The sequence below is a fragment of the Centrocercus urophasianus genome, unplaced genomic scaffold (assembly GCF_019232065.1).
Source record: "Centrocercus urophasianus isolate 14NV4802_14NV808 unplaced genomic scaffold, USGS_Curo_1.0 seq_17, whole genome shotgun sequence".
Taxonomy (NCBI): Eukaryota; Metazoa; Chordata; class Aves; order Galliformes; family Phasianidae; genus Centrocercus; species Centrocercus urophasianus.
This window is the reverse complement of record NW_024884722.1, coordinates 29696357-29709660: the sequence shown is the minus strand read 5'-3', so window position 1 is coordinate 29709660 and position 13304 is coordinate 29696357. Positions and strand designations below refer to the sequence as shown.

Genomic DNA, 13304 nt, shown 5'->3' with positions numbered 1-13304 from the left:
ACTCAATATCCAACCATGCAATTTGTAATTAATCTTGTGATAGTTATAACTGAGCTTTGTCAAGCTTCTGCTTTATGATCTATGGCTCTGACACCACAATTCAAGCAGAAATAATGATGCCTTTCTCAAAGCCCACGTCATTTTATTCTGATTGTTGTTTTGGCTACTTTAAGGACAGGAAAATTCAGAAGACAAGGAAAAACAGGAAACAATCAGGAATTGATTTGCACAATGAATAGAAGCTCCTACGAAATAAAAATATGCTAGCAAATACGTATGCATGGTATATAAAGAAAGGAGACATTCTTAGGATTAAGAATGTTTTAAATATGTTTTCAAATAAACATACATGGCAAGACATACCTATCAATGCAGGGAAAAATCACTTGAGGAGCCTTGACTAATTGGAGTTTCTAAGTAAAAGTAAATAATGTGATCTTAAAAGCCAAGAAAAATAATAATAATTTAAAAAGCCTTTTCAGCTCATTAAAAAGGAGAAACATCTCTGTTCATAAGAAGGAACTACCTATGAGGAAAAAAAAGGAAGGAGAATTTAACATGTATAAGCCTAGTACAAGTTGTCTCTCTGAACAACGCAGGATATAATGGATAAATAATGAAATCACCATTTTCTGTAACAGAATGACAAAATCAGAAATTCACCTTCTGCCATACCACTATGACATACATTTTCCTTACCTTTAAGAAAACAAAGTGACTAAAGTTCTCAGCATTTTGTTTTTTCAAAGGCTCATCTAAACAATTTCTGTCAATAAAGGCAGTTTAAAAGAAATCAAAAATTAAATTCACTGATTAAACTAAAATTTAAAAGTTATGTGTGATTACAGCATTAATCTCTTCTCTCAACTGAAAAAAAAAAAAAAAAATCAAAAAACCACAATTATTTAAGCGTGAAGATTCGTAAAGTAATTCTGTCAATCATTTAGCTTTATACTCATAGTTCATTCAGTTCATTACTGCTCCGCTACGAGGGCGGTGGGGTCAGGGAGGCTCCCGCGCTGCGGGAACTCGGCGGCGCAGACCGTTCAGCACCACAGACAGCTCCCGGCGCTCCGGTAGGTGACAGCGAGTACCCGGGCTCGGCGCTACGACTGGCAGCGCTGTAAAGGGTCTGGATGAGAAGGGCCGCTCCCCCCAGTGAAAGAAGCTCGCTAGAAGTTGATGCAACTTAAATACATATTTATATAAAGACAACACCTCAAGTAGCACTGAGGGATATGTTCATACGCACAGCATGCTCACAATGAAAGAGCTGATAACAAATTATACCACCAATACCAGATGAAGGCCTCATACATTACAGTCAATAGATTGACACAACACGCTGCCTTGCTCTACACTGGTTGTCGATGTAACTGGCAGCGACAAGAAGACGAATCAAAGAGAAATAGCATGAGAGAATGAGCCACCCCTGGGGAAGGTCTCTTCAGCTGCAAGTTAAGGAACAAGACAAAAGGCCTGGCACCCGGCTGCTATTGGAACAACATTCAGTCTCAAGACTCATTACTGCCTTTTTCATCTTTTTCATCAAGATCGCACTCAAGATTCAGAAAAAAAAAAAAATAGTTCCAGAACTGCTTATTTCAGTCCCCTTTTTTCCCCTCTCAACATGCATCACTTGCACGTTATCCATCTTGCACATTCCTAGATAGATTATCAGACCTACAGCAACAGGTTGTAAGTGATATTTTGATGTACGTGCCCCAAGAATAAGGGAACATACATCCAATTTGGTAAAATACTTCACATTGCTTCTGCAGAAAATTAGTCATTTGCCTTAGAATTTATCTAACTTCCTTTTGCTTCTTAAGTTAATAATATACATGTATCATTGTAAGAAAGCCTTCCTTGTCAGCAGAAAGCTTATTAAAAAGAGTAAATCCATGTATTTTGCCCATGGGATATCAGCAACAGTCTAAAGAAAAACAAAAAAACCAACAACCAACAAGTATCTGTAGTCTAGAGAAAGACAATGGAATAAGTTCTTTATAGATTCTTAAAAATTTTTAATTTTTTTTAATAAGGTTATGACTTGCACAGTTACCTGGAGAAACATTCATTCATCTTCTTTAGACAGTTCAGAAGCAACAACATCAACATAAGCTACTGTATCATCTGATACAAACTTACTATGATGAGCTAAAAAATTAAAGGTATTTCATTTCTTTGATCTTTCTCAAGATCTGATCACTTACTTCACAATCTGCTGTAAAAACCTTTACGTGGAAAAATGCTGAAGGTTTCTGAGTAGCTCACTATTTCTAAAATGGACTTCTCATTCTTTCAACTCAGGTCACCAAGCTCACAGCTCCTCTATACTTTTGTTTTGCTGCAATATCACATCTTAGATCAATCAATATGTGGGAAATTAGTTTCACATTTTTCATTTCATACAAGACTTTTTTTCTGGTTTTAACTTGCCTTATAAGAAATCCAAAAAAATCAATTCTACTCAACCTAATAGTATGACTTACAGTTAACTTTTTTACTCACCTTATGTACACTTTGAGGGTTTTCAAGCCACGCATAATACATTTCCTCCACATAATTTGAATTACTTCCACTCAGGAATGGCTCTGAGGTTCCTGATGAAACACAGCGTTGGCTACGGAAAAACACCCTCCTGGCTACATCTGGCTTTCGCAGAGTTTTAATGCCATGCCACTTCACTGTAGCTGCAAACAACTTCATATGACTCATTTTTGTTTATTAAACAGAAGATCCAAGTCTATTAATAAGACAAAAACAGAACTAATTTAGAAAAAAAAAATCAGCAAATGAATTATAGACACATTCAGTCTCACAGCAAAAAATTAAGTTTCTGACTGGAGTATTCTTTAACAAAGCCCTTTAACATGTAGGCATGAAGTCATTGACAGGAGAGAGGCCACTCCGTGACCATCTATAGAGCTACACTTACAGCCGTGGAAGTGCTGCTGATATCTGTCCCCCACATGGAGCAGCTCATGTCCCAGGTTCTGTAACTGGTAACAGCACCCTGGTTTCCAAAGCAAAAGCAATCACAACTCCACTTGCACCGTGTGCCCCCTGAGTCCAGGGTCCCTGGGAATCAACAAGACTGCTAATCATTGACTTTGCTGGAGCTCCTGGCAACCGTAACTGCAGTCAACCAGCTGAAGAAAGATGTAACCTCTTACAGAGCCTAACAGGGGTAGGTTCAAGAAACAGTTTCAACCACAAGCACTGTGGCTGAAAAAAATAAATATATATATATATATATATATATATATATATATATTTTATGCCACGTGCAATGATGCTAACAAAATAATTATATACTAATAATTATATACCACTAATAATAAGCATTGGTTAAGTCTTCATATTGACATATTCACTTGCCATTTCCTATTTCACAGATTCAAACCTTGTTATACACTGACTTGCTCCTGTCTCAACACCTTGCCCATGATAACAGCTCCTGGCAACTGCAGGAAGATAAAAGCTCCTAGCACTAGTTTGGAAGCTGATTAAGTCCTGCAAAAGCTCAGAACAAATGGGACAACAGAGTTAAAAATAAACTGTCCCTACACAAAATTCTTTCTTAAGGCATAATAGCACTAAAACCACTATAGATATGTAACACAGTCTCATAGAATTTAATAAGATTCACGTGTTTCAACTCTAAGAATTGAGATATCAGCAGGATTTCCTATCTATGCCCATCCTGCCTGAAATTATTATTGCACACTTTACTCCAGGTGAATCTCACCCTCTACTACAAAACATCTGTACACGTACCACAGGGGATGGAAGTTTGTTTCTAAAGGGTTACCTGCTCTCATTTAAAGTGCTTTGCTGAGATAAAAAGGAATTAAATGAACATTGTATTCCAGTTCATTGTATTCCAGTGGCAAACTTCTTAAGTACATACAATTTCACATTCCTTCTTGCTAAAATACCTGCCTGGAGATGTGTGTATCTGTCTCCTAGCAATAAGCAAAATAGTTTATAAGGGAGATTTGAAAATGAATGCCAATTCTGCATACAGCATTATATAATCAAAACAAAGTTTATTATTGGCACCAGCCACTTCCTCCAACCCCAATTTGAATTTCACAATCCAATCTTAACTGTTAACATAGAATCTACAAAGACAGATACGCAATACATTTCCGTGGAGGTATGAAAGTCACAGGTGAATAAAACAATTATTACAGACATTATTCCAAGTAAATCTCCAGTGTGTTCATAGAACATCCTGGCACACCCAGCCTTGAGACTGTCAGTCAAAAATCAGCACACAGGACAGCATGCAGAAGCTGTTAGGATTGCTCCACTCTGTTATGTTTCCTAAATCAACTCTGAAATGGAAACTGTGATTGACAGGGAATAAAGCTGAGCAAGAAACAACCAAAAGGAAGATATTAATTAAATTGCTACCAGAGGTCAAAAATAAGAAAGAAGCAATAAACCAGATGAAGAAGAACCTGATATTTAATGCACCAAAGCAACTTTAGAATGGTGAAAGTAAGTGAAAGCTGTAAACAGGTGAGAATTTCTCCAGTGCAGCTCTGCAGTATTGTGTGCAGATGCCAGGATGCAAGCCAGCTTGCAACTTGGCACTCTGAAGCCATGACGTAACGTCAAGGACAGCCTTGCGGACTGTTCCAGTCAGGTTTCTAGAGGGTATCAAACAAACAGCAAGGCACTTCCAGCATTTGTTCTGCTTTCTTCTAGATTGTATTGAACAGAGATGTTACAAAGGCAGTCACACATTAATCAATATTCTCCTGGTAATGCCAGCACCAGTACTGTGTTTCCTTAGATCAGAGCCCTGACACCAGTGCTAACAGATGTTCCTTAGGACTTGCACCAATTACACAAAAATGCTCATTCATCCACTACCACGTTCATTTTCTCCTACATGTTGCACGCAATTCACTCCGAGAGCTCTTCTTTGGATAAAAGAATTCTAATAGAACAAGGCTGGTAGGGGGAAAACAATGAAATGTAATGAACAAATTACACTCAAAAACTTGCAGTGGATCACTGCGAACAGAGGGACAAGCATGCTGCCGCTCTACATAAAGACGCACAATTGCCCAACCAAGCAGGACTGCAAGAAACTCACAGGCCACTCATTTATCTCAGGGCGAGCCCCGGGGTACCTCTAGTGCTTCAAGGGCGAGGAGCGCCTCGCGAGCCCAGCCTGCCAACGACCCCTGAGGCTGGACGGCCGGGAGGCACAAGGGCGGTGGCTCCCCTTCCATCCCCACAAGGCCACGACCCGCCGTGCAGAGCCCCGTCCTCACAGCGAACCCTCATCGCGGCCCGGAGCCGCCGGGGCTGCCGCGGGGCTGCGGTCCACCTTCCTCGGCCCGGCGGCCGCCGCTCAGCGCCTCGCGGGCAGGCCGCGCTCACAGTCCGGGCCCCCGCCAACCCTCGCACCCGGCCCACCCCTACGAGCCTCACCCCCGCCCGCGCCGCCAGACACGGGGCCGCGCTAAGGGAGCGGCGAGCCCCGGCACCGTTACCTGCGTCACGTGAGGCGCGGCGCGGCGACCGGTGTGTGCGCTGAGGTCACGGCGCCGTGCACACCGGAGCGGCCGCCGCGCCCAGGCCACGCCCCTCGACCCGCCGTACCTCGGCGGCGCGCGACCCCGGCGCCATTTTGGGAGGGTCGCAGCCGTGCGGCGTCTCTGAGCTCTCAGTGACGCGCTGATGGGGTGGGCGGCTGTGAGCGGAGCGCTGGAGTGTGGAAGGAGCGCAGTGCGGGTTGTTCCAACAGCGCCTGTGAGGGCGGCTGGAAGCTTCCTAAGGGAGATGGGAAATGCCCCAAGGCCGTCCTGTGTGCCATCCAGGATGAGGATGGGCAAGGTCCGGAAGCAGTACAGCTTGCTTAAGTGCCTACAGCTGTGTTTAAGGTTTTTTTTTTAATTGCCCCAGGTTATGTGGCTGAATATAAAACGCAAGACAATAGTTTTAAGTATTTGTTTGCTACTCATATATTTATTTCTACCTTCCGAGTCTTCCTTTCCTGGATGTCCATGAATTCTGGGCTCCTCAGTTCAAAAAGGCAGAAAACTTCACAGAGCATCCAGCACAAAGAAGATGAGGGGCCTGAGCACCTCCCATGCAAGGAAAGGCTGAGAGATCTGGGTCTCATCAGTCTGGAGAAGAGAATGCTGAGAGGGGTGCCAAGCCGATCAGTGGCACACAGCAATAGAACAAGGGGTAATGGCCACAAAATGCAACACTGGAAGCTCCACACAACCATGAGGAAGAACTTCTTTACAGTGAGAGTGACAGAGCACTGGGACAGGCTGCCCAGACAGGTGGTGGAGTCTCCTGCTCTGGAGATTAAAGACCAGTCTGGACACCTTCCTGCTCAACCTGCGTTAGTGGGGACGTTGGACGCAGTGACTTCTAGACATCCCTTCCAACCCCTACGCTTCCATGAAGTTATTAATGCCATTCCATTATAGTCTGCTGTAGTTCAGACACAACATATTTGTTGATTTATACTGCAAAGTGAATGTGTGAATATTTAACACCAACAGTTAACGTGTTTCATGATACAGTGTACTGGGAATAGCCTGCCCAGAAAAGCACCTTACATGGATGAGGCTGGCAGAAAAGGGGCTGCCAAGCTGCAAAAGGGGGGCTCATCAACCCTGTGAAATGGCACGTGCTGGGCAGGTACTTGCAGACAGCCAGGTGCTGACTGAGCCTTCAGGCAAGTGGTGAAATATTGTTGGTTGCTACATTTACTGATTGAGTTTTAACCTTATTATGAGCAGACAGAAGCCATCTTTAGAGCAATCATGCTATGCTGACTGAACATAAATGCAGTTAAAAATTATAGTGAAGATGAGCAGACCTACCTTCCATCTCAGAGGGAAACCCACATGTCAAAGGTGACTTGGAATACCATTGCAGTGAACAGGCTCCGTAGTAGTCAGTTGCCTGCTATTTTTGTATGGTTCCAGTTTTAATTCTTAAAATTTCCATTCACAGTTCTAGCTGTACTTGCCCATTTGTTTGCTTATCCCTTCCTTTTACTCACCCCTAAAGGAAGACACGTACACCATCCTTGCTTCCTGCTGAATTGTCACACTTTCAAATTGTCTGGGATGAAAGCCCATTGGTGGAATGAAAGCTTAGAAAATCTGCAGTTCAGAGCAGACACAGGGCCATGTTTGACAGCTTGCTTAGGGTCGTTCTCATGCCAGCTCTTTATCAAAAGAACTCATATGTTGAGGAAACTGTGCTAGATAAAATATGTGATACAGGATAACTATGATAGTACCCCTGAAATGTACCCCTGAAGTACCCCTGAAGTCAGATAGGAAATTTTCTGTTGTGTTGAAAGACATGCCGCCTCACCGTGGGTTGTTTTTACATTTATCCTTATTTTCTGTAGTGTGTCTGCTTTAATCTGACATGCTTTCTTCTTTATTTCTCTCATGTCTTAACTCAGGCAGGAATTAACAGAACTAGAACCACCAAACCAAACTACATTTTAACAGGACTTGAACCAATTTGTTCTTGAAAATTGAATGTGTTGCCCTTCGGTTCTCTTGAGCAGCAAGGAGCATGATTTGACTTGTCATTTTTATTACTGCCTAACATCATATGACTGTAATGCCTTGCCTCTGTCCTTGCTTGGTTTGGTACGTTGGTTTCCTTGCCAGACCAGCAGCTACTTGCAATCAGCACCGAGGTTCCTGAGGTTAATTGCTTCACACAACTCTCTCAGTAACACAGCATGACTTCTCAGTAGGTTTGTCCCTTCAAAGGGTAATCTCATAGGAGGTGGTCTGGATACAGGATTACTCAGAGAAGGACAATCTCATTAAGAGCTCCCCCTCCTGAGACAGATACATTTATTTATGTATTTTTGGCAACTCTTCATTGTTACCAGTAATTTCACTAGAGACAACACTTATCAGAAGTTCTCTTCAGCCAAGCACAGAAACTCCATTTTACTTTATTTCCTAATATGTCTATTACAACTGAAGTCTAAAACCACAGATTGATAGATTCACATCTAAAGTACCATCTCTTAAAGCAAGACGATTGTGAAATGGTAAAACACGGACTCACTTTGGGCCTAACAGTAGAGACAGTGAATATCCTATGATGTTTGCTCAAGTTGGCTCAGGTGGGTTCCACTATCTAGGACTACCCTTCCCTGCTTCTTATCTTAACAGGTGCACAGATTCAGAACATTTTGCTTACTATTACAAAGTCAACAGGTGAAACCACAACTCTGGTGCGCCAGTGGCAGATTTCCATTCACTTCAGTGCTTTCTCTCAGTCTCTTCTATGTTCTCTTTTTGTCAAGTGGTATCATTTATCAAACTTTTCTCCCTCCCCTGTCCTAGACAGGAGAAGCATATTAATTATCTATGACATCTTCAGCAGCTAAGTGGTGAGTTTCATACTGGTGATTTGCATTCCATTTGCTTGCAGAAACCTTGGCTTTGTATGCCATGAATTTCTGTAATATCCCTGACTTCCCAAAATAAATATGGGCTGCTGAGTATCTGAGGAGCACTAAAATCACCTGTAACTTGGTGCTTCTTCTTGTATTGGGTAGGCTAAACAGGAGTCAGCCACAGTCTGGCAGCGAGGACAAAAAGCACGCCAGGCTGTGCTAACAGAAGCACAGCCAGCAGCTTCAGGGAAATAATCACTGTTCTTCCTTCAGCAAGTGGGATAACTGGGAGCAGTATATAAAGAAGACAAAGCCATGCTTTCTACCACAGTGCCTGGCAGGAGGGTGAGAGACTCAGAAATGGTGATGGTTCAGTCCAGATAGAAGTAAAATGCTTTTCACTCAAGGTTAAATAAACAGCAACATAATAGATTTGCCATAGTTGGAGTTTCAAAACCTGGCTGGACAAAGTCCTGGTCTGACTTCAGTGCCTTGAGCAGGAGGCTGCCCTGGACAATCTCCAAAGTTCCTTCAAGTGTGATAGGAGTATTTACCTTTCATACCAATTTCACAACAGAAACTAATGTTAACAACTTCACGCTTATTTGGTCTACAGACATTCTTACATACCGTTTTATACGGAGAGCATTTACCTGGTTTTCAATTGTCCTCTCTTCTGAAATTTCTTTCTGTGGAGGAAGCAGTATCTGAGAAGAATAGAATGTTTTATCCAAAAGCCCAGATAAGTGGAAGACTGCTTCTCAACTGATTGTGGACAACAGGTTGTTTTCAAGTAACTTCAGTCACCAGGCCATATTCCTAAGTGGAATCACACTGCAGGACTCTAGGTGGGCTCTGGCCAAAGATCCATCAGCAAGAGAATAGCTAGAGAATAGCTTCAAATGAAACTCAGTAGAAATTTAACTGGATTTCAGATGTTTGTGAAATGCAAAACGTCCTGCCAGCATTTGGTATGTTAACAGTGAGTGAAGTGGTACTAACTGCTTAACCCAGAAAGAATAAGAAAAACAATATTTTTCTCTATTTTAACAACAGATTATGAGAAAACTGCTAGAAAATTGTTTTAGTATTTTCAGGTATTTCATAAGAGAATCTTAACAAAAATAGAAATCTTTTTTCTCAATAGCTTCCTTCTACCTACATCTAAAATACATTGTATTTTTTTAATATCATTCTTTTAGGAGAAAATAAAACTTCATGGTAGCTGACATCGTCATATATGGCAGGAAAATTATCCTCAGCTCTTAGTCTATACCACTGGCAGTATTTTCTTCAGAAGGACCTATTTTGATTTTTAATGCTCTTTATCCTAATGAGGGAACGTGTAATTATCTTACACATGAGGCAAGATAGATCCATCAGTTAAAACTTCCAGGGCGTCTGAGATTTGCAGTTTTCCCTGGGAGTAAGGATTGCTAATGACGCTTTTGAAGCTACAGTGGCAGCGTCTGATTGCAATTGCTGAAAGGTGACTCTTGAAGAGGTTTATTTGCACTAATCAACACCATGTTGTGCCTCAAAGCTAGAGTTCTCTTAGATGCACTGTCCCTACCGAGTAATACAGCAGTAACTAAACAACATTTTCTGTTTATTTTTGTTCTGGCACCATGTCTGTTTTCCTAATGGGATCCTTTGAAGCTGCTCTCCAAACCTGTTGTACAGTTAAAACTTCATAATTTCTTTCTAACACTTTCTTCCTGCAGCTCCTGCCCCCTTCAGCCCTGCTGCCTGAAGCCAAGGGGACTTTTATGAAAACTGTTAATGTAAAATATCCAAGGGTTAAAGAATGGGCGTCTATCACATACAGTGTAACAATCATTTCCTGTGTTCCTAAATGGTGGCCATTTGGAAGCACGCATAGTGCTGGAAACAGCTAGGCACCATCAGAGTGATTCTAGTTCGTAGCTGGAACAGCTTTGTACTTTTAATCTTTGCTGCCTGTATTTTACTGTCAAGTTGTTCTCCAGTAAAATAAGAAATAGCTTGAGCATCTCAGTTATCGAGGTGAGCTAACTGTTTGTGTTTCACAACTGCAACTGCTATGAAAATAGTGGTGACATTGTAGGAAAATATACAACAGCCAAAGCTTGCCCCAAGCATGCTATTTTTTGTGCTTGTTTTATTAGCTCAGCATTAACTGTTCTCATTTTGCTCTAAATTCCTTGCAGGTTTTGCTTTCATTACATGAATCCTGCTATTTTACCAAATCTTCATCCATTGATGCTGAGCTCATTGAATCGTACTCATTAACATGAAGCAGTTGTGGTGCTCTGGGTACAGCAGCGTAACTGTTTTAATATCTCCAGTCTTCTCATCAGGGCAGTGAGCAGTGGATGCTTTTAGTGTGTTTGTTTCACTAGCATGAAAACAGTACTGCTGCAGCTCTATTTTAAAGCATTTTGAGCTGTGTGAAAGTCCGATAAATCATAATCCCACCATCAATGCACAGGACACTGCATGAAGGAGAAAACCATTATGTGAAAGGTGGAATCATAGAATGGCCTGGGTTGAAAAGGACCACAATGCTCATCCAGTTCCAACCCTCTGCTATGTGCAGGGTCGCCAACCAGCAGACCAGGCTGCCCAGAGCCACATCCAGCCTGGCCTTGAATGCCTCCAGGGATGGGGCATCCACAGCCTCCTTGGGCAACCTGTTCCAGTGCCTCACCACCCTCTGGGTGAAATAGTGAGTCTATGTGACTCGGAGTCCATAGTGAGATGAGTTTTGTGATCACAGTGATGTTGGGTTTGGATTTGTATCTCTCCAATTGCTATGGCAGTCACAGGCAATTCCAGGCACTGCAGTGAGGAACAACAGAGCTTTCTGGCATTGCACCCATTCTGCTGGATTTGCACGGTGCCTGGGGAAAGCTGTCACTGAAGCCAATTAAAGGAAAAAAATTGTAGACTCTAAAGATGTTTGTATATAAATCCTACCTTTCATCTCTTACTCAATCAAGCTAGCAAATCACGATCCTCACTCATTGCCACTGCTGCACATTGTAGCAGGTGAAAGATCTCACTCTGAAGAGCGAGGACTGTAAGTCACTTTGCAGACTCTAATTAGCCCCAGCCTTATGTAAATGAGTTTGAAGCAAACAGTTCACTCCGTAGTCCAAAGCTGCTAAGAATAGCTGGCACATACCATCACAACAGGCGCTCTGCATGAGGTAGAGGCTTGGAGGAGCGAGCGGGAGGCTGAGTTACGATGCAGACAGGGTGAGCCTTGCAGGCCACGGCTGAGATCATTGGCTAGACACTGCTGAGGAAGACAGTGGCAATGAGGCCATCGGACCAGAGGGCAAGGATATAAAGAAATCTCTTTCTGTAAACAAAGACTCTCACAAGGAATTAACATGTCCTCAAACACAGGCCAAAGCACACATGGGTTTCATCCCTGAGGTCTAGTATTCTGGCACTTGTGAATTTTACCTTTGTACGACATGGGCACTGCCTGTATCTCGTCATGATCTCTGAGCACACAACTGTCCCTGTCACAAGTCCCTGAGCACCTTCTGCCTCATGTTTCCCACCCAGCCCTCCTTAGACAATTTTGTCAGCCCAGGAATATTCATTTTAGGAAATGCTTTAAGGTACAGGCTCCTAGGTACAACATCATGATACTTGGGGTGCTAGTTACTTCTTGCATTTTTGTCTCAGTCCTAGAGACGTAAAAGGGCAATGGAGAACATCTACCTTTATTTTTTCAACACACAAGATGTGCTCATTGCAATCTATAACCTCAGTGCACACCTTGCAGAGAAGCACTGCACGAGTATTACAGGACATCAGAATTTGATATTGGATTTAACTTTTTAAGTCATAAATCTATTGGGTCATTGTCACAAATTTTCAGAACAGCAAAGCCTTATCCTGTTCATTTAAGCATATACATGAATTATTTTCCCACTGACTAATCATTTTTCATGAGTACGGTTTTACAGGAGCTTTTACTGGACTGTAATAGAAGCCAATCTAGAAGCAATTTATTGACATTTTGAGGCTGTGTGAAGGTTACATGTAATCAAGATTTGAGGGAAAAAGAGGGGAATGTTTGTTTAGAGCAAGCAAGAATTTGATTAGCCTTGAAGCTTTTCAAATTACCAAAGCCAAAAGCAATCCTTATAGGCAAAGGAGGTTCCTGTTGTCAGTCATAGAACTGCCCCAAACTGTGACACAGAAGGTGCAAATTCATCTTGTTGTTTCCAGATCTCACACGCCAATTACTGATTGATAAACAATTTTAAGACTTCAAAAACTTAAAACAATCACTAAGTTATCTGTCTTTTGGCTGTGTACTTAATTTTCATTTTAAAAACAAATCCAGTCCTCACAATTGCCTGTCATCAAATGGTTGAACTTCAGATAGCAAAAAAAAGATTAGAATTTGTTGTATTATTAATCTACTGGATTTGGCTGTTATTTTTTTTGTGCATGTGGAGGTGGTGAAATGAAGGCCTAGGGGACCCAATCAATCAGTAGGTGATTTTTTTCAGCACAAAAGCACAGGGAATTGTCATTATTAACAATCACAGAATGGCCAGGGTTGGAAGAGACCTCAAGGATCATGAATCTCCAACCCCCTGCCACAGGCAGGGCCACCAACCTCCCCATTTAATACCAGACCAGGCTGCCCAGGGCCCCATCCAACCTGGCCTTCAACACCTCCAGGGATGGGGCATCCACAGCCTCTCTGGGCAGCTGTTCCAGCACCTCACCACTCTCATAGTAAAGAACTTCCCCCTGACATCCAACCTAAATCTTCCCTCCTTCAACTTAAAACCATTTCCCCTTTTCAATGAAGTCTAAATGCCCACTCAGCAGAAATTTACAGCATGGAAGAATTGGAAGCCTCCTT

At 42.2% G+C, this 13304-nt stretch overlaps 1 protein-coding gene across 1 annotated transcript in view; it reads right to left on the bottom strand.

Annotated features, from left to right (window-relative positions):
* The window catches only part of OGDHL (oxoglutarate dehydrogenase L), a 50602-nt gene extending 47881 nt beyond the window's left edge, over nucleotides 1-2721 (bottom strand). Inside the window, exon 1 of the mRNA XM_042818323.1 lies at nucleotides 2515-2721. Within this exon, the coding sequence (XP_042674257.1) occupies nucleotides 2515-2721 (207 nt within the window). The remainder of the gene's footprint in view (nucleotides 1-2514) is intronic.
* Between the last annotated feature and the right edge of the window lie 10583 nt (nucleotides 2722-13304).